The sequence below is a fragment of the Ochotona curzoniae genome, unplaced genomic scaffold, assembly GCF_017591425.1.
Source record: "Ochotona curzoniae isolate NIBS_2020 unplaced genomic scaffold, NIBS_Ocur_1.0 scaffold_4505, whole genome shotgun sequence".
Classification (NCBI taxonomy): Eukaryota; Metazoa; Chordata; class Mammalia; order Lagomorpha; family Ochotonidae; genus Ochotona; species Ochotona curzoniae.
Window position 1 is genome coordinate 31,795,187 of NW_024467118.1, and position 21,954 is coordinate 31,817,140.

A 21,954-nucleotide genomic window follows, 5' to 3' on the forward strand; every position below is an offset into this window, starting at 1 on the left:
CTGTAGAAATAGAGGGCCTTGACAACAGCCCCAACGGCTGACAAGTTCCAGGGAGCGACGCACGCTGGGAACTTTCCCGCCAGAGCCCGCTGGGCCAGCGCTCCGCCTGCGCCGTCCTCGCAGAGACTACAAGTCCCGTCAGGCAGCGGGGCGCGCCCCGAGCTCGCGCCGGCCCCGCCCTCCCCGACACAGGCCCCGCCCCGCCCCGCCCCGCCCCTCCTCCCTCGGGCCGTCCTCCCCCCCCACCTCCCACCCCACACGCCTCCTCTCCCGCCGGGTCAGCCCCGAAGAGTTGCCCGGTGGCCGCGGCAGACGGAAGCCGAGCGAGAGCTTCGGCGGCGGCGGCAAGAATGGGAGACTCCAAAGTGAAAGTGGCGGTGCGGATCCGGCCCATGAACCGACGAGGTGAGCGCGGACGAGCCCGCCGGGCCGCGCGGCGGAGGCGGCAGGTGCCTGGCGCGCCGGTCCCTCGGCCGCTGTGGGGGGTCCGGAGTGGCTGCGGGGCACCCCGAAGCCTCGCACCCACGTCCTTCCCTCCCCGGGCCCCGGCCGGCCCGTCCTGGGGTGCCGCGGGGCCCCACCGCCGAGCCGCCAGCCGAGCCGCCGCTGCCCCTTCCGCCGGCCGCCCCGCCTGGCGCCCTTTGGCCCTCGGCGTCTCCCGGGAGGGCGCCCCCCACGGGGTTCCTCGTCCCCACGGGGATGGCGCCCCGTCTTGCCCCGGTGCCCTCTGCCTCAGCTCGTCCCAGCCAGCTGTCACCATGGCCACGCTCACCCCCCCACACACTGCGTGCCCCAGGACCCCGAGTCGCCCCAACTCCGGCCCCACACTTGTGTGACCCGCGGCTCTCAAGTGTTCCTTTTCCTTCGCCTTGTTTTCTTCCACTCCGCCTCTCCCGCCTCCTCCCCGCTCTGTATTGCTTTAACCTGGACTGTCTTAAAGGAGTTGGGAAGTAAATACTGTGCTTTGATTGAGATCAGGTGAAAGAAGATGCCTGTTAGTTTTTTATTTTTTTCTCTTGGGGTTTGGACGGTTGAGAAACTTTTGTTTTTGCTTGGAGTCATATTCGTCATCTTTCAACAATAAATAGTCAAGGTGCCAAGATTCTTGTGAAACTGTATCTCTCAGACATTCTCTGGTGTGTGTAGGGAGGGTAGGGAAGGCAGATAAGCCGGGGACATTTAAATCATCTTTAGACGGGTCGAGGGGACAGGGCTGGGTCTTGGTTTGGATACTTAGCTAGAGGCACGACTGGGCAAGTTACTCTAAATGAGATAATACGTTAGGAGACACTTGATATACAAGGTCGTGCTCCTGGGAGTCGTTGTTGGGAGTCCGGGAGATGGCTTTGTCGTGGGTCAGAATCGTCCGCTAGTACTGGAGTCCTTTCTGAAGATCGCCAGCTTGCCTTAAATTTGCAACTTCTTGGTTCAAAGTCAAGTGTTAACTTTATGTAGACATGACAGGCTTTGCCTGTCTTTGTTGAGATAGACAAGGCAGCCCATTGACATAGTTGTGCTGGGCTGTCCCTGTTGGAAGTTGGTCACTCCCTTGGAGTTGCTTCTTGGTTTGTGCACCAGTTCCTGCTAAGAGTTGCTTAAGGCTGTCAGGTGAGTTTTTTCTAAGCACTTAATGAACTTCTCAGTCTGCCGGAGATTGGAGTCTTGGTTAATTTACCTTCACTACCTCCATGCTCTGGTGAAATGAAGAAACTTAAATGGAACCCCCTGGGGAGTTTTCAGATGCTCTAATTTTGAAGTTTTCAGCAGGCATCTTAGCTCACTTCATATCTAGAAGAAAAAAACAAGCAAATAAAAACAACATGTCTCGAAATTGGTTCTAAAAGGATAGTTTCAGCGCATTCTTAAAATTTTCTTTTAACAAATGTGGAAATATCAGCGCACAAGAGGCAGCTGACCAACCAGGGCAGGAGCCCCCTCCACCTCTCTTTTTTCCGGTCAGTTTCACTTTTTCGAGGGGAATTACCTGCAAGTTGCAGCTGCTGAGTGGCAACACTTGTCACTGTGGCAGGTGAGAGGTGGGCAGAGTAGTGTTTTAGCTGCGGAGTGGCAGTTTGCTGCTTTCCTCGCGTTCCACTGTCATCTGCTCCGGAGCTCTTCACTTCTCTCAGCACTCTCCCTCACCTGGGCCTCACACACCTGGACATGCATGAAGGTTTCTTTTTTTTTTTTTTTTCAGCGATTGAACACAGATCATTAAAATTGGCTCTTCCATCTGATCTAGAAATAGTTGTTGATGTAAGTCCGAGTGATACAAACAAGTGACACGCTCAAGCCAGTGACTTTTCAGTTAGGATGTCTGTAGAGTTTGCACCGAGAAAGTCTAAAACAAAATCATTTTCCTTTCTAACTCTATTGAAAAGAATCTGTTACATTGAAGAGTTGTTGCTTCTGGGGAAATAAATACAAAGTTGTAGTGAGTCATTACAGCATGCAGTGAACCACTTTGCTAGTGGTTTCTGCCATGGCCTGGAAGTGTCAGAAGCAGGCTATGAGCGTGGGGTACTCTGAGGTACCCTGAGGATGGCATTGCTTGGTGGAGATGCTGGAATTTGGAACCACAACAGCTGTGTTTTGAGAAAAGTCTGAAATTTCCCAGAAACCTTTGCGGTACCCCTACGTTTTTCACAGGATTTGGATTCTGATCCTATTTAGGGTTGCGTCTTCAGGTGGTTGATTGGTTTCTTGTTTACCATTTATCACAAAAGTAAGAGTGCATCAGTCTGTTTGCCAAACTGCACTTATGTTTTGGAAATTAATTTCTTTGAACATTAATGAAAGCGTTAGGCCCTAATTCAGAAATAGTTAAGACCGATACTGGCTCTTCTGTCGGGAATGTTTTGCTAGGTAGATATTTTGACATACCTATAAGGCAGACAATGCAACGGAAAAAAATCCCACATCTGTCTTCCCCATGGCTTTTCTTATTTCCGTTCCAGTTTGTGTGGACATGCATGTGTGATTTCACCTGTTTTAACTGTTACACCTTTTTATTTCCTTTGGTTTGTCTGCATCTGGCTAACCAGCCGGAGGAGTAAAAGCCTTTTTTGTCACAAGATCCTGGGCATTGTATTTGCAGATACTGTGTTTTCCTGTTGTTGGTGCGGCTCAGCAGGCTGCTGTTGCCGCCACGCGTTCTGTCCTGGACAGAACACTTCCCATGCATTATTAATCCGTGCCATCATTAATTGAGTTGAAAGTTTTACAAGCATCATTGATGCAAGTAGATAGATCAGTGACACTCTTTTTCAGGAATTTAAAGTTCTATAACTTTCGGTGATTTAGAAGATATGTTCTAGGCAAGTGGGCATTTTTATGGAATACCTACCAGCTGTCAGCTTGATAGTATGCAGGGTTTACTATCTTTCCTCAAGGGACTTCCCATGTTTAAATGTGCTTAGATTAACTGAAGAATAATGGATCTGTATACAAAGTATTTGGGAAAATACCTTTGTTGTCTACCTGGCCTAAAGGGATGGAACCGGAAAATGACACCAGAAGTTGTATTAGTAAGAAACAGCAAATAGGTTATGTCATACATTAGGAAGTATAGATCATAAATTTATCCCATCAGGCATTTCTCAATAGTGTAGTCTGCATTTTATAGTACCTTGGTGCAATGAAAGACATGAAGATTTATGCAGTAAGGTGAGAGACAGTAAATTGTGGTCTAGCATGTCAGTGGAGAGACTATTATATAGCCATTAAAAATGGTGACTGTTACCCTCATCTGTTCACAAAGATGACTTTATGACATTAGTGGAAAAAAGATGATGAAATTGAAGGTATGACTGTGATGGACTCTGCTAGTGTGATGACTGGTGAAAATGTATGCAGAGTAATGTAAAAATATTAATTATGGGCTCAGTGGGAGAATTTTATTTCCTAACCACCTTCTTCATGTTGCCTGGTGTTATCTTCCACAGCTTTTCATAGTTGGCTGTGTGCTTTGTGCTCATGAGGAAATGCTCTTCATGTGAAAAGATAAGATTAAGAGGTAAACAAGTCCAGATGACTACTGGTTATGAAGTGCCAGCTGAGTGACGGGAAGTGCAGCAGTGCGGAGAGAGGTACCTGCAGGCCAGGCGATTAGCATGGAAGGAGTCTTCCGGTCTGAATGGATTGGTTGGTTGTGCGAGGGAGGGAGAGAAAGCCTTGCTCCGAGGAGGAGGAAGTACATCCTGAGAGCAAAGACCCGGAGATAGGAACAAGCAAGGCAGGTTTAGGTATGAGACCCTCTGAAAGAATTGTTCTTGGAGGTTGAGAAGTATGGGATGGAAAAGGTCAAGGCAAGTTACAGGGTCCCTTCAACGCTAGCTAGGCCAGAAGTCTGGACACAGTGTGGTTCTGTGTGGAGCTTCTGGGAGGCCTTGGATACAGATGTGAAGGAGACAGGACTGGAAACCTAGGTCAGTGGCAGATTCCTGGCTGCTCAGAGTCAAGGCCACTGCAGAGAGGCTGGGTCAGGGCAAAAGGGAACCCAGGGCAGGAAAAGGACATGATCCTCAGGGCCTGAAGGGGCTGGGCAGACGAGCTGGGTGGACCTGAGGCCACCGATGGCTCCACAGCCTTCTCAGAAGTCCCTGGCAGATGTGGCGCTCAGGGTGACTGTGGGTGGACATTCCTGACACTGTTTGCTGAAACAGAAGATGCTTTTTTCTCTAGCGTCTGCATGATGGGTCAGGGGCAGGGAGACTCATTTGTTGCAGCGCTGTTTGGTTTCTATGGCTAGTCCGGTGGCTGGAGTTCAGATTCACACCCGAAGGGCCAGAGACATGCATTCATGAGAAAATACGGTTGTGTGGAACTGATACTAACTTTTTACCTTCTCATCCCCATAAACCGATTGCTAAGGTCTAACTACTTCACTTGTTGAGGTTTGAAGGCGGGAGAAGCTATTGACAGCTATTACTTAAGGAGAAATTGTGTTGTTTAATTGAATGGAAATGGATTTATTGATCTCCATGCCTACTGATTGGATTCCCTTGTGTTCATCAAAGCATGCTTGCTCAAGAAAGACTGGGCAGAGGTGAGCAGCGGGCTCCCACCCTGGGGGCGAACATGTCCCTGCTTCCTGGGACACAGGTGCACCTTCTCTCAAGCTGGAGGAGATCGCTTTTCAAGATGGCGCTTGTTTGTGCATCCAGCTTGCTAATGTTGACTATAGGGGAAAAAAAATCACTGCTGAGTGCTTCTGGTATGTTATTCTTCAAAGTAAACTTTTGAAAGATAGTTGTAGAATTCCAGTTTCATAGAATCTGCAAGAGGTGGTGGTCCCAGACTTGCCCAACCAGGATGTTTCTGGAACCTGAAACTCATCTGCGCTTTCACTAACGTGTTGGGATCTAGTCATCCTCAAGATGCTGCAGTGTGTGACTTCCAGGGCTTCCATTTCAGATTTAACTTGAAGCGTGCTGTGATCTGAAGGAACTTAACAGTGTTGTTGATAATGAGACACACAGGTGTAAATCCATCATCAGACCAGGTGTACGTGGTGACAGTGAACTGTGAACTGCAGAAATGGGGCTGGCGGTGCAAGCATTCAGTGTAGCAGTTAAGCCACAGCTTGTGTCATTTGCACCCCATAGCTGCATAGCTGGTTTCGTGTCCTAGCTCCCTTAGTCATTCCAGCTTCCTGCTAGTAGGTACTCTGGGAGGCAACAGATGATGGCACAAGTACTCGGGTCCCTGCCGCCCTTGTGGGAGAATGGGATTGGATTTTTAGTTCCTCGCTTTAGCCTGTCTCAGTCCTGGCTGGTGTGTTTGGGCAGTGAACCAGTGAATGGAAGATGCATCTCTGCCTGTGTGTCTACCTATCTTTCAAGTGAAACTTTAACAAAGAGGAAAAGTAGGAGTGAGATTTGGGGATGACACAACCAACAGCCTGAGCAGCTGCCCTGGTGTCCACACAGGGTCACCCTGTGTGGCAGGCAGGAGTCCAGATGGATGCCACACCTACGCTGTGGTTTTGTGTCACATCTGAGCAACGCTGAGCTCAGTCAGTGCACCGTGGAGTTTCTGAGCTGAATGACAAGGTTGGGCTGGTGTCAATAACAGATCAGAGTGGGTCTGAGGGTGGAAGTGTGGGGACTGAAGAGTTCTGTTCTTGGGCCGTTCCATAGTCTTTAGTTTGTGCTTATCACGTGCTGCCCTCAGTGCCTACAAGTAACAACAAGACACTGTGTGCCTGGAAGGAGTGCGCAGAGTTGTTGAGTGCAGCCCGGAAGGCAGTTTTGCATAGGCATCTGCAGCGGAGGGATTTGAGATGCCTAGAGAGTGATGAGTCATTACTGCAGGTGTGAGATAGAACTTCAGATTCAGATGTGTGTGAAGGAGGAGGTAACAAAGGCCAAGGGGAGAGAGAGGGATAAGAAGGATCAGGTGGAAGTGATGTTTGTTAACGCAGGGAGGAAGACTATCAAAGAAGGAAAGGCAGACTGGTTAACGCTGTGCGCGTGTGTTTGGCAGCATGATGGTCAGCGGTAACTTGCAGAATCATTTGAGTGAATTAGTATAGGGGTGATGGCTGTGGCTAAGAAGGATGAGGGCTTGCCAGGGTGGGGCAATGTGTCTCATGACTGTCCCTTCAGAAGGTGCATATGGAAGGGCAGGATGAGGAGGAGTGAGGTCTAGAGGCCTGGGGCTCCTCTTGGATCTGGGAGATGCAGAAGCCCTGTGACATAGAAAGTGGGCCAGTGAATGGGGCAGTTTTTGAAACCCGGGGGAAGATAATTGTACAGTTGGCAGGCTCTGGAGGACTTCATTGGTTTGCTGAGGTCGATTGGGAGGTAGGTGGAAGTAAGAAAAGTTGGGTGATCTGGGATTTTCCAAGTAATGAATGCTTAGAAAGGTGACGGAAGGACTCTAAACATGTTTTATACCTACTGATGGTAGTGGGGCTGTTCCTCCCACATTTTTTTTTTCTTTCTTAGGTATAATTCTTATTACATTCAGTAGTTTTTAGGGTTTTTTAAAAAGACTTATGTATTTTTATTGGAAAGTCAGATACACAGAGAGGGGGGAGAGACAGAGAGGAAGATCTTCCATCTGATGGTTCACTCCCCAGGTGGCTGCAATGGCTGGTGCTGCACTGATCTGAAGCCAGGAGCTAGGAGCTTCTTCTGGGTCTCCCATGCGGATTTAGGGTCCCATGGCTTTGAGCCGTCCTCAACTGCTTTCCCAGGCCACAAGCAGGGAGCTGGATGGGAAGTAGAGCAGCCAGAACTAGAACTGGCGCCCATAGGGGATCCCAGCGTGTGTAAGGCAACAACCCTAATCATTAGGCTGTCATGCGAGGCCCCAGTTTTTAGGATATTAACAGGGAAGTGCAGACTTCCCTGCTGCCAATTCTAGAACATTTTCATCACCCCAAAGGGAAACACTTTTCCCGTTAGAGGCTACACTCTGTCCCCTCCTCCTTCAGCTCTTGGCAGCCACTAAAATCTGTGTGTTTCTCTATAAATTTACTTTTATTTTGCACTTTCCATATAAATGGAATTATATAATTTGTAGACTTTACTGTCAGACTTCTTATATTCAGGATTTATCCATGTTGTAGTATGTATCAACACCTGATCCTTTTATAGCTGAATATTTTGTTATAGGAATGTTCATTGGTTGATGGGCATTTGGCTTGCTTGCATTTTGTGGCTGTTGTGAATGATGGTACCATAAACACTGGTGTGCGAGTTTTTGTGTGTATGTGTGTGTGTGTGGTTTTTTTTTTTTTTTGCATGAGTATGAATGTACATAGGAGTGAAATTGCTAGGCCATGTAGTAGTGCTAACTTTTTTTTTAATTAGCTACTTTAAATGTTTGGGAGGTAAAGAAAGAGAGCTCCCACCCACTGATTCACTTCCTTAATGCCTGCAACATCTTGGGCTGGGCCAGGCCAAAACCAGGTTTGTCACGCTCCCAGGTACACATTAGCAGGAAGTTGGAATTGGAGGTGAAGTACAGACTTGAACCCAGGCACTTTCAGCATGGGACACAGATATTCCCAGCTGCCTCTCAGCCGCCAAGGCAAGTGCCTACCTGTTATCTGTCCTAAGGATTGCTACATTGCTCTCGGAAGTGAAGTGCGCCATTTTACCTTCCCATCAGCGATACATGATTTCTTTGATACTTGTTCCTCATTTTAAACATTATTTCCATTCTAGGGAGTATAAATCAGTAGAATCTCATTTTGATTTTCATTTCTCTGATGGATTGAGTGTTTTTCATCTCCATATTGCTCATTTGTATATTTTGGCGAGATCTGTATTCAAATCCTATTATTATCGTTATTGGAATTATTAGATCCATTTAGCATTCGTTATTTTGAATTTATTTTCATCTATTTTAAACTTAGTTGTAGAGAAAGAAAGATTGATAAATCTTCCATCTGCTGGTTTGCTGCCCAACTGCCTGCAGCAGGACTGGGAGAGATCATAGCTAGGCGCCTGGAACTGCATCTGGGTCTCCTGTGTGGGTGGCTGGGGACCCAGTCGTTTGTACCTTTATCTACTGCCTTTCAGGACACAGTAACAGGAAGTTGGATTAGAGACAGAATTGCTAGGAATCAAACCATCACTTATATGGAATATTAGTGTTATGAACAAAAAATGCAACTTGCTGTGGCACAAATGCCTGGGATTTTGAATGTGGTGGGTAATAGGGATCCACTTTTCCCCTAGAGGATTGTCTTGGCACTTTGGCCAATATCTGTTGGCCATGAATGTAGTAATCTGTATCTGGACTCAGTTCTATTGCATTGATGTGTATATTCTGTTCTGTTTTTATACTTTCAGTAGTGCCATATTCTCTTGTTGCAGCCCTGTATTAAGCTTTGAAAATGGAATGTGTGAGTCCTCCAACTTTCTAAGATTGTTCTGGCATTTGGTTCTGCTTTGTAAGTTTTATTTTTAAAAATTGTCTATGTATTTTTCTAAAAACCAGTAATTTTAGTTTCTATTTGAGACAGGTGCTGGGTGGGGGAGAAAGTGCTCCCATCTGTGGTTTAGCACCCAGATGTCCCCTATAGCCAGGGCTGGGCTGTGCCAGGAGGAGGAGGGGTGGATTTAGGTCAGTGGCAGGGTCCCAGTTACTTGAGCAGGAAGCTGGAGGCGTAGATGGGATTTATTTTATTTTATTTTAAAGATTTATTTTATTTTTATTGGAAAGGTGGATATATAGAGAAGAGAGACAGAGAGGAAGATCTTCCATCCAATGATTCACTTCCCAAATGAGTGCAACCGATGCAAATGAGTGCAACTGATGCTATGCCGATCCAGAGCCAGGAGCCAGGAGCCTCTTCTGGGTCTCCCACACGGGTGCAGGGTCCCAAAGCTTTGGGCCTTCCTCGACTGCTTTCCCGTGCCACAGGCAGGGAGCTGGACGGGAAGCAGGGCCACCAGGATTAGGACTGGCGCCCATATATGGGATCCCAGGCATGCAAGGCGAGGACCTTAACCACAGCGCCACAGCGCTGGGCCTGCATAGATGAGATTTAAACCCAAGCCTTCTGATATGGGATTCTGGAGTCTTAGCATCTTGAATGCTAGGCTACCTGCTCGCCTGTGCCTTGTAAATTTGTATCTTTTATTCTTAAGGATGCTTATTTGAAAGGCAGATTTAACAGAGAGGAGAGACATAGAAGTCTTTCATCTGCTGATTCACTCCCCAAATGACCGCAATGGCCAGAGCTGAGTTGGTCTGAAACCAGGAGACAGGAGCTTCTTCCAGGTGTCCCATGTGGGTGACGATCCCGAGGCATTGGCCCATTCTACATGGCTTTCCCAGGCCACAAGCAGAGAGCTGGCTGGGAAGAAGAGCCACAAGGACATAAAGTGGTGCCCATATGGAATGTTAGTGCTTGCTTGTGGAGGATTAGCGTACAGTGCTGCTGTGATCGCTGTACCTTATAAGTTTTTGAAAAATTTTTTCTAGTCTGCTGAGATTGATTAGTTTTTTGTTTTGGGCCATATAAAATTATTTCACTTACTTTCACACTGTTAACCTCCATTCTCCTTAATCTGCTTTTGCTGTCTTCTTTATCTGCTGTATTTTATTCCTTCAGTTTTTAGCTGCATAATGTGTACTTTTTAGTGACTGAAATTTTGCGTATCTTTCTAGAAAGCAAAAGATCAGCTTGGTTTTTACTTGTATGGGGTATTACCTGTTTCCTTTTTTCTTCTCAACAAAAAAGCAAGGGTCTCAGGCGTGGTGCGGTGTCCCTGTGTCTAAATCCTCACTTTGAATGTGCTAGGAGCCTGCATCAACATGGGAGACCTGGGAGGAAGCTCCTGACTGAGTCCTCCTGTTGAGTCTTGGCTGCTCCATTTTCCATTAACTCCCTGTCAATGCCTCTGGGAAGGCAGAGGAAGATGGCCCCAGTGCTTGAGTCCCTACGCCCATGTGGGAGACCCAGATGAAGCTCTGGCCTGCTGGCTTGAGCCTGGCCAGCCCTGGCTGTTGTGTCCATTTGAGGAGTGTACTGGTGGTTGGAAGCTCTCTGTTTCTTTCTATTTCTTCTCCTCTCCTGCTCTGCCTTTCAAATAAATAAATAAATGTTAAAAAAAAGGCCCCAGTGAATATGAGAGTAATATAATGTATTATATAATATAGTTTGCTTTTTAGGAATGTTAGTGGTAAGGGAAGGCACCTCAGTGATTTTGAGTAGTAGCTTTGGTTTGGAAATGACTAATTTTCCAGAGAATTAGAAGGTCAGATTAGTAAGTGGAGTTAACTCAGAATTGTTTTGTATTGGCAGTGAATGATGCATTTCCCAGATGGAACATGAGTTATGTAAAAGGAGTCTACCAGGCCCTGCCCATATTTTACTATGATGTCACTGGGGTGTGAGCTGTAGCTGATTTGTACATTGAAGAAAGACTTGTTTCAAATTGGTGCTCAGTTTTACAAGATGACTAATAAGATGTCTGAGTAAGCCAATTTGCCAATTTGTCAGCTACTGATGTTTTAATTTTTATCATAAGGAATTTAATCTGAAAATTAATCCTGCTTGGAGAATACTGGTAATAGGGACCTTTAATGTTAGTGGAGTGAATTTCTTCCTCCCTCTTTTTAAAAAATATTTACTTACTTTTTTTTTTATTGCAAACTCAGATATACAGAGAGGAGGAGAGACAGAGAGAAAAATCTTATATCTGATGATTAACTCCCCAAAGCAGCTGCAACGGCTGGAGCTGAGCTGATCTGAAGCCAGGACCCTGGAGCCTCTTCCAGTTCTCCCACATGGGTGCAGGGTCCCAAGACTCCAGACCATCCTTGACTGCTTTCCCTGCTCTCCCAGGGAGCTGGATTGGAAGCAAGGCTGCTGGGATTAGAACTGGCGCCCATATGAGATCCTGGTACATGCAAGGCAAGGACTTTAGCTGCTGAGCTACCGCACCAGGCCTTCTTCCTCTCTCTTTTTTTTTTTTTTAAGACTCATGGATGCATCAAAGCATTCATGGTTTAGTACTGTAAGGCTTGATTAGTCATAAACTTACAGTACACTTTAAGATCACTCTGGTTTTTAATTTGTTTTTAAACATAGTGCTAATTAAATCCCAATCTCATTATTGTAGGCTTTACTAGGAATAAATTGTTGTCTGTGTTATCTGTTGTAATAATGATGTATATTTAGTGCTTTTAAACATGGTGCTAAAGTATGGTTATGCTTTTAACCTTTCTAAATGCATAGTTCAGTAGCATTTTGACAATACAGTCACATTGCTGTCATTGTCACAGTAATTTATACCTAGAAGATTGCTCATATTGCAAATTAAGATTCTGTAGCTCTTAGATGATAATCGCCCCTTGCCCCTTGCACTGGTCCCTGGCACCTGCCATTCCTGGCCCTGACTGCTGGAGGTGTCTTATGTAAGTGTGGTTATGCAGTATGTGTCTTTTTGTTACTGACTTAATTTTCAAGGTTTACTCATAATGTAACATGTACCAGAACTGTTTCTTCTTAAGTCAGGATAGTATTTCAGTGTGTGCAGATGCCACATTCTGTTTGTGCAATTCATTTGTCATTGGACACTTGGGCTGCTTTCCCACTTTGGCTCTTGGGAATAGCGCTGCTATGAAGATGGGTTCACTTCAGTGCTGTTTTTATGGAGGCTGTGCATAGCAGCAAGGTTCTGGCCTTTTAATTTCAGTATTGTTGTAAATGAAGAGGAAGATGTTTTCTTAGGTTTTTGGTAGGTGGCTTTTTTGATGCTGTGGTTTTTAAGTTTTTATTAATTTTTAAAAGATTTATTTGAAAGGCAGAATGACACACATAGATCTCTTCTCTATGCTGGTTCACTTCCCACATGATCACAACAGCTGGAGCTGGGTCAGGTGCAAGCCAGGAACTCCGTCAGCGTCTCCCATGTGGATGTCAGGGACCCAAGCACTTGAGCCATCTTCCGCTTCCTTGTTAGGCACATGAAGTGGGGTTCTTTAACTGGGATTCCTATGTGGGGTGCTGGCACTACAGGCAGCAGCTTAACCCTGTGTGCTACCTCAGTGACCAGTTCTTAGTTTTTTTCAAATGAAATTGAAGAACTGAATTTGTTAACTGCTGTATGATCACCGTTTTGCTTTCTAGTCATTGTAAGTTGAAGTTTTCAGTGTTACATTTAGAATTTTGTATTCCTGTAGTCCTTGACCCTTTGTACCCTAATCAACTAAGTAAGATTATTAAAAAAAAAAGATTTTGTAGTAATATTTAATTTAGCCAACTGATTAATATTTTAAGGTATGTTAGCTTTTTTCATTAATCATTTAAAAATTTATTTAAATGGTAGACACAGAGAGATTCTTCCATGTGCTTGTTGGTTCACTTGCCTAATGTCAGCAACAACCAGGGCTAGGCCAGGAAGGAGCGTGGATCAGGGGCTCATTGTAGACCCACATTGGTGGGAGGGGAAAGACTACGTGAACATTACTGCTATTTTCCCAGGATGCACATGATCAGGAAGCGGGAATTGGGTAAGGAGAGTCACACCTGAAAACCAGGCAACTTCAGTGTGGGGTACCACTAGGCTGTGAAACTTTACATCAAAATGCTTCTCACGTATTTGATACTGAAAGTTTAATTCTCACTTTGTTGTTTTCTTGATTCTGTTATTATTTTAAGCCGTTTTGGGGAAAGCCTTCTCTTGGTATCTATCCATCAGTCCGAGTTTGGAGGGAGAATTTTGTTTGATAAATGTGGAGTGGAGAATGACAGGAGGGAAATTTTCTGCATGCAAACCACCATTTCTCTCTCTCTTGCCTTTTTTTTTTTTGAAAGAGATTTAGTAATTTGATAAGCAGAGTGACAGAGTGAGAACAAGCAAACAAGAGAGATTATTTAGCATTTGCTGGCTCATTCCTCAGATATCTGCCTGCAACAGCCTGATCTGGGCCAGGAGGAATTTTAGTGTGCAGTATCTGGCTACCAAAGTACTTGGACCCTGTTCTGCTGCCTTCCCAGGCACATTAGTAGAAAACTGAATTCAAAGTGGAGTAGCCAAGACTTGAACTGCTGTCTCTCATGGGATGCTGGTGTTGTAAACATCAGCTTAGTGCACTGTGCTACAATGCCAGCTCCTGAGTACTAGTGGTAAGAGATATTTGTAAGTATTGACATGTTTAGGACAGTATGACTTTAGCTTGGGTGTATTGATTATTAGGTAATACATTGTATTATTTAGGATTTTCCAGAGATTTATTCTGTAATCACATCATTTAATGCTTTCAGATTATTATGTTGAAGGAAAATGTTTGACTTCCTTCTCAATTTAAGATCATTTGATGTGAAGATAATGCATCGTTATAGGGCTAGCTATTTGACACCTTGCTTTTTGGGGCATGCATTCTGGGTGCATATGCTGCTCATTGCAGGTGCAACTCCTCTGCTCTGACCAAATGTTCTTACAAGAAGCTAATAACTAGCTTTGTGGTGAGTGGTAAGATAGTGAAATCTGAGTCACAGTGCTATTTCTGGAGAGTAGATAAATTCACATGTAATACAGATTTGACTGTAAGGGGCCAGCTAGCATGGTAAAGTCAGATACTGTGAAGCAGGGGAATTATCCAACGATGGTGACCTCCAAGCCTAAGGAAGTGGAGATGTGTGTGTGTGTGTGTGTAAAGTTTTGCAATGTGACTCCCCAAGTGACCACAATGGCTGGTGCTGCACTGATCTGAAGCAGGGAGCCAGGAAGTTCCTGCAGCTTTCCCACATGGGTGCAGGGTCCCAGGGCTTTGGACCGTCCTTGACCTCTTTCCCAGGCAGGGAGCTGGATGGGAAGTGGAGCTGCTGAGACTAGAACCGGCGCCCATATGAGATCACAGTGCATTCAAGGCGAGGACTTTAGTGTCTAGGCCACTGCGCTGGGCCCTAGAATGGGATTTTAAACCCAATATGAGACATGGGTGTCTTAACTGCTAGTCCCAGCACTTTTCCCTTGATATTTTTAAACTATAATAATGAAAGTGTTCTTAATTTCATTGCCAGACTTTCCTGTTGGGGGTGTATAGAAAGACAACTGACCTTTGTATATTGTATTTTATGGCTTTGCAGTACTTGTTTATTTTAGTAGTGTTTTTAAACTGAATTCTGTAGGATTTTCAATATATTTTGCAGATCTTATCATCTACAAGTAGTTTGACTTCCTGCTTTCTAGGCTGTTGTTTTTGCTGCCTCACTGACCTGCCTATTATCTAGTAATCTATCTGTTGAACAAAAATTGAGCAGTAGACATCTTTTTCTTATTCTGGATGTTGGCAGTTAGGTTCTTCAGTCTTCAACATTACCTGTTATGCTAGCTGTGTGGGTTTAAGCGATTTTATTCATTTCTTTTCAGTTTGTTTGGAAGGCCAACACACACACACACACACACACACACACACACACACACACACACACACACACACACACGTTGGTTTACTCCTTAAATATTTGCAGGCCAAAACTAAACCAAGGTCTTCCTTGTGGATAACAGCGATCAAGGTGCTTGAGCCATCACCTGCTCCGGGGGATGCATTAGCAAGGAGCTGAATTGGAAGCTCAAACTAAGCGTGCTGATTAGGCATGTGAGTGTGCCTGGTGTACACAGGCTGATCTGCTCCGCTCTGTGGGGGAGTTTTAGATGCCCTTGCTTTGACTGAGACATGTTCAGTCTATTCCTAGTTTGTTGAATGTTTTAATCATGAGTGAACATTGAATTTTTGTCAAATGCTTCCTGTAAAATAATAAAAAAAATGACTTTTCCTTGTTTTTTTTTCTGCAGAAATTGACTTGCATACTAAATGTGTGGTGGATGTTGATGCAAACAAGGTTATCCTCAGTCCTGTCAACACGAATCTTTCCAAAGGAGATGCCCGGTAAGTTGGTGTTTGTGTTCAGTGGATTTTAAATGTCTGAAAGCAGCAGTGGCCACCAAGTTGTGTTGAGTTGAACAAACACTGCTTGCTCTGCAGTCACATATTGCTGCTTTCCGCTACTCTTGAGTTGATGAGATGGGGTCTGTAGTGCAGACTGATGAAGTGTCCAAGTGAAGGTTCTGTGTAGTGTTTATATCAGAAGCTCAAGATGGAGAGTGGTGGGTTGTGAAGTGATTGAGGAAAGGTTCTGGAAGGCACTGATGCTGGTAAGAGGTCTAGGTAAAATGTAAAAGGAAGAGGATGGTAAAAAGGAAGGCTTTTAGGCTGTTCTTAGAGTAGGTGGCCTTTATTTTTGTTGATTCAAAGCCCACCTGTCGATCAGAGCCCATCTGAGGTCCTCAGGAGTTCTTCTCCCATACATACTTGTCAGCTACAGTCTTGCTACTAATTTCATGATTATTGATGGTTTTTGTGGTTAATTCCAGCTCTGCAGTGGATTTTAAGGTCTCTGAGGGAGGAGACTGCCAGGGTTGGGGATGGATGCCTGGCACCAGTTCTGCTCTGAATGATCGTGTGGGCAAAAGGCAGGCCAGGAAAGTGAATTAGGGGAGAATCAAGAGATTAATTTAGGTTTCTCAGTAAATGGAAGGCAATTAATTTGATCAACTTAACTGGGATTAGATTACAGGAAATCTGGAAAGCCAACAAGGAAGTTAGGCATTTTTTGTGAGTAAGCCATTGTCTCCCACAGTTTTTGAGTATTATGATTGTGAGGAAGTGGATCAGGAAAAATTGTCAGTTGGCAGCATTGCAGATGGGTCAGACAGACTGTGCAGGACAGCTGTGTCAGTTTTCTGTACTCATCCTGAAGTGAGGATGACGGGGGAAGAGCTGATGGTGAATAAACACTTGAAGCACAGTGTAGCGTGCTCTGCAAATGCTCTTGTGAATGAAATAGTGCGGAGCAGCTGACTTCCAGAGACTCTGACATTACTCCTTAACTGTATTATTGTAGCTTGTTATGTTTTACCCGTCTGTGAACTTCATCTGTGTGACATTTGCCCAATCTGACATCTCCTCCCTTCCCAAATATCAAATTGCATAGTGATTGTTAAGCTGTGCTTTTAAGATCTTTTGTCAGTGTTCAAGTTCATTCTTACAGATGCAGAGATATTGCCTAATTAGCTCTAGTTATGAGAACTGTGGCATATACCTGGTGTGAAGGGTATACATGGGTCAGCAATGATGTTGTTACTTGGAGTCTGCTAATGAAATGGACTGTCACCCAGAGTATTAGTTGAAAATACTACCTTTGGGACTGTTTAATGCTCTTGGGACTTAATAGCCTGGAGGCTGGTCTTAGAGTTTAGTTATTTCCAACAAACAAATTGGGAAAGAGTGTTCTCTGGTAGAAAGACGGAATGTCTCTGTCCATTTAGACTGCCTTGGAGTTAAGTGTGTCATTTGCTGACATTTTTACCTGTGATCCTTACTTAGGAAGTGTTTATTGCTGCCTAACAAATGACCTCCAAATGCAGTGACTTGAGAGAACAATAGTCATTTATTATATTCTGGTTTCTGTGGGTCAGGAGTTCATTTGGAGTTCAGTGGGGGGTGGCTTGTCCTTGCTTCACGCTGCCTGGTGTCTAGCTGGAAGACTTGAAGGTTGCAGTTAGAGTCACAGGGAGAAGGTTTGGTCACCCAGGCCTGGTCCTTGATGTTGCCTGTTGATTGAAGGCCTCCCTGGGGCTGCGTAGAATACCCACTCACAATGTAGTGGTAGGTTCTCAGGGCAAGTGTCATGTCCCCAGAGAGAGAGACACACACACACACACATACACACACGCATATACACACAGAGCAGGGTGGGGTTCGGGGTGGGTGGTGTTGTCTTTTGTGGTACAGCCTGAGGAGTTGAGTTAACAGGTCACTTCTGTTACATTTCTTCTTGCTGAGGGCAGGTACAACACTTTGTGCAGTTTCAAGGAGAGGAAGGAATGAGGCTGCACTTGGGATGCCCAGATCCCTTGTCAGCGTGCCACATCCCTTGTCAGCGTGCCTGCTACTGCCTCTGATCTAGCATCCTACAGATGCATGCTGGGATGCAGAAGATAATGACTCAAGTACCTGAGTCCCTGTCCTCTATGTCCATGCTGATGGAGTGCTGGGCCATGACTTAGGTCTGGCTCAGCCCTAGTGTTGAGGTGTTTGGGGAGCAGTGTAGCAGCAGATGAGAGCTTTCTTTGTCTCTGCCTTTTCAAGTAAATAGAACAAAAATTTTAAAAAATGAAGAAAATGTGAATTTTCCATCAGATTTTTGACACCCCTCATTTATTGTAACTAATGAAAACCATGGTTAAATTGATAAACCTTTTGCAATTTCATGATTTATTGACGGAGATTTGGAAAACTGTTTGTGAATGTGTTACATGTGGGACTTCTAAACTATCTTGAAAACTGAAAAATTTAAATTTGAAAAAATTGTTACTACTAGTCCAATAGAAGATGAAGAACACTGACTTTGGAGCAGAGGTAGCATGGTTCGATGTCATCTGTGATGTGTGTTACTCTGGACAAGTTACTTAATTCTCTTGTGCCTCAGTTTCTTTATTTGTAAAGTAGATACACTAGTACCTGTAATGTGCATATATGTGATATTTATTTAAATGTGGATTGAATGAATTCAGACTACAACAGATGCTAGCACTGGTACACAGTAGACCCTGTAGAATTGTTAGCTATTGTTTTTTTTTTTTTTTTTTATATATTGCTCTTAGGGCTTGTGATCAAGTTGTAGTCCTTTGGTCCTCAACAATCGTAGATGTTTACAAAGGTCGTAAGTTTGTTTTTTGTTTTTTAAGGAAAGAGTATGTTTGAGAACACGTGTCTCACATAAAACTACTTAGTTCTGAAACAGTTTGAGCTTTGCAAGGTGAGAAGTTTTATTAAAGTTTGCTTAATGTTAATTAGTCTCCAAGATTCTAACATTATCTCTTATGGAGACCTCTAATTTCTTAAACTTTTATTAATGTGAACTTTTAATGCCTACAATCCAGGCTTTTCCCTTTCAAATAACTTGAGAATCCAGATTGACACGCTGCTCAGGATGATGGACTAAGATCAGAGGATTACCTCATCAAATGTGGAAAGGATCAGTGATGAGGTTTTCCTGTTTTGCGGCACTCGGGACACTAGTGAATGAAATAGTTGTGTCCAGATTTTTTTTTTTATTAAAGATTATTTGTTTTTATTTGAAAGGCTGATTTTAGAGAAGGTCTGCCATCCAGTAGTTTGCTCCCCAAATAGCGGTAATGAACTTATCTGAAGCTAGGAACCAGGAGTCTCTTGTCTATCCTGTGGGTGCAGGGTCCCAAGGCTTTGGGCCATCCTCCACTATTCTTCCAATCTATAAGCAGGAAATTAGATGGGAACAGCAGGGATATGAATCCTTGCCAAAATGGGGATGCTGTTGTGGAGGATTAGCCAGTTGAGCCACTGTGTTGTCCCCTTTTTCTTTTTCTTATCTGATTAGTACTGCCGTATGCCAATACATTTTATGTATGTATGTTCCCGTGCAGAGCCACACAACCTATACTACCAGTGCAAGGAAAGATTTTTTTGGGGGGGGATTAATTATCTGGCCCTGAATTAACTTTTACTTTATTGTTCCTTCAGTTTTCTGAATCTTCATCTGTAACATAATTAAAAACATTCTTTTTTTTTGGGACAAATAGATGACTTCTTCACTATTTCAGATATTAGTAAATAAGATTCTTAACATGTAAGTCTTAGCATTTTGGCACACTTATAAAAGTCCCTTTGTGACTAGTTGATATGAGACCATGATGTAATAGCTAATTTAGCTTTAGGCTGTATTTTATTTGGGTTATATTTTAAAGCTTATTAAAATGTTATGTTATAATTGAAAGTTAATGCTGGTGCTGGTCTCCCTGATAGGGCAGGATGGTCTCCCAGACTAAGTTGCATTGTTCGCCTTTTGCTGTTTTTTTCTTTCCTTTGGCCAAACAAGCCATTCCTGCTCGCTCTGGCTACATAGTGAATGGAAAGACTTATGATGTGTCTTAAAGGGATTAAGGTGTGTTTTCTCCTGGTGGCCTCTACTCTGTGACTCACTTGAGTTAATAGCTGATGTCTGGTGAGTTGGGAAAGCAAAATGTGTTTCCCCTAGGAACTGTGGGTGTCAAATAAAAGTGCTTTGCTGTCAGTAGTGACCAGTTTAACTGACAACTTGAGCAAGCACAGATCTGATACTAGTCAAAGTGCTTCACCCCACGTTCCCATTTCCCCACATAGGACTGTAGTGAGATGGATGCTTAAAGGCCGAACTGGAATAAAATGCATCATTTTCACAGCTTAATTTGTAAGCACCACTGTACTGGAACCAGCCTCATTTTCACAGCTTAATTTGAAGACATTGTCACATGTAAAAAACTTTTCTTTGTTTTTCCCCTGGGTGTGTGATGATGAAGAATACAGTGATTGCTAGTGTACTTTGGTGTTAGTGTATCTATGGTGCCAGCAGTTTTACCCAGTGTTAATGTGAATATCAATAAAGTGAAAAACTATTATTAAGAAATTGGTTTTGACTTTTAGACCCTTTGGAAACTTGTGGAGGACCTCCAGGAGACATCATTGAGACCATCTGCTTTAGGGGTTTAATCGATTTGCAAGTTCTAAGAACCCAGTGGATGCTGTTGATGGTTTATTTAATTAAATTTTTTTCTGAATTCTAATTTTTTTTTATTTTGAGATTTTTAAAAAGATACATTTATTTTTATTGGAAAGCCAGATATACAGAAAGAAAGAGAGGAAGGTCTTCCGTCTGATGGTTCACTCCCCAAGTGAGCGCAACGGCATGAGCTGAGCCAATCCGAAGCCAGGAGTCAGGAGCTCTTTCGGGTCTCCGGGAGCAGCGAGGGCACAAACTGGTACCCCTTTGATGGATACTGGTGTCGTTTTATCCACTGTACCACAATGCTGGCCCCAGGATAATTTATTTGTGAACAGCTGTATTGAGATCACACACACACACATGATCCATTTAAATTGAATAATTCACAGATTTTTACCAATGAACTTGTATATTTAGCAACATTATCTACTTTTCTGTCATCTTGATCTTTGTGTATGGATTTGAGATGGGCCTGTTTTGGACATTTCACATAAATGTAATCACACCCTGATCTTCAGTGATTGGCTTGTTTTACTTAGCACAATGTTTTTGTGATTCATCATGTTCTAGCATTTAATGTTCTTTCCCTTTTGTGGTACACTAGTATTTGTTTATCCCTTCATCAGTTGGTGGACATCAGGGTTCATTCTACTTTTTGGGCTTTGTGAGTAATGCTACCTGTGCACAAGTCTTTGTGTGGACATATGTTTCATTTCTGTGGGGGAGATGTTCAAGCATGGAGTTGCCAGGTCACGTGGGAATGTGTTCACCATTTTGAGGGGCTGTCAAGGTTTGCTAAAACCTCCCCCTTGCACCGGTTTTTACATCCTCACATGCGATGCTTGTGGTTTCCTATTTCTTTGTCCTGCTTTTAAAGAACTGTCACAGTAAGGATAATAGGGGCATCTCTGGCTAATTGGAGAGTGTGTGCCCTGCCTGGAGGCTATCACGTTACAATGGAAAGGCAAAACAAAACACTGGGCTCTCCAAACAAGACCTGCTGACTATTGGATTGGCAGCTTCCAGTGGACAAGGTTCTGGTTGTTTTTCTATTAGGCAGGACTTTCTTATAAAGTTTTAAAAATTGGGGCAACATTTAAAAAATAAAGTCCTAAAGGATAAAACACATGATGTGCATATTGTTCAGTGTAACCCATCGCTGCCAATGTAATTTGTACCTTTTTGATAGACCTCCCAGTTTAAACTTTGTTCTTGTCCCCCACAGGTTACTTTTCTCACTTAGGCTGTTACTTTCTCTTGTATTTGCTTATACTTACGTGTATTTGTAAATTGTTTGCACAATATTGTAGCCATATGATTACCTTTTTTTAAAAAAAGAAATTATTTATTTTTTTTATTGTAAAGGCAGAGTTACACAGAGGGAATGGGAGAGAGCGAGCTTTCATCTTCTAGTTCATTCTGCAAATGGTTGTTAAGGCCAGAGCTGTGCTGAATGAAGCCAGGAGATTCTTCCATTTCTCCCACGTAGGCGTAGGCCCACGGAGGTGGGTCTTCTCTGTCGCTTTCCCAGGCCATAAAGCAAGAGCTGGATGGGAAATAGAACAGCTGGAACTTGAACTGGTATAATATGGGATAATGGCGCACAGATGAAGAATTAACTCGATAAACCACTGTGCAGGCCCCCATGATTGCTTCCTTCCTCTTCTTTTTAAAAATTTAAACACTTTTTAAATTAAAAAAAAATTGAGGACTTGTTTTGTTTGAAAGGTAGAGTTGTAGAGAGGGAGAGGCAGAAGTAGAGGGAAAATCTCCCACACTGGTTTATTCTCCAGATGGCATCAACAGCTACACTGGGCCAAGCCAGAGTTAGGAGCTTCATCCATGTCTTCCACATGAGTGGAGGGGTGCTGGATACTTGGTTCATCCTTCAGTGCATT

At 43.9% G+C, this 21,954-nt stretch overlaps 1 protein-coding gene and 1 long non-coding RNA gene across 3 annotated transcripts in view; one reads left to right on the forward strand and one right to left on the reverse strand.

Annotated features, from left to right (window-relative positions):
* Nucleotides 1-235: 235 nt before the first annotated feature.
* KIF13B (kinesin family member 13B) overlaps nt 236-21,954 on the forward strand; it is a 174,799-nt gene continuing 153,080 nt past the window's right edge. For both annotated transcript variants that reach the window (XM_040966250.1, XM_040966251.1), the window contains exons 1-2: nt 236-405; nt 15,270-15,363. In XM_040966250.1, coding sequence (XP_040822184.1) covers nt 351-405; nt 15,270-15,363 — 149 coding nt within the window. In that variant the 5' untranslated portion in view covers nt 236-350. The remainder of the gene's footprint in view (nt 406-15,269; nt 15,364-21,954) is intronic.
* Nucleotides 990-2,317, reverse strand: LOC121146698. The gene is made up of 2 exons (XR_005882243.1): nt 1,985-2,317; nt 990-1,788 (listed from the first exon to the last, which is right to left on the reverse strand). It is a non-coding gene; the product is annotated as an uncharacterized LOC121146698 (long non-coding RNA).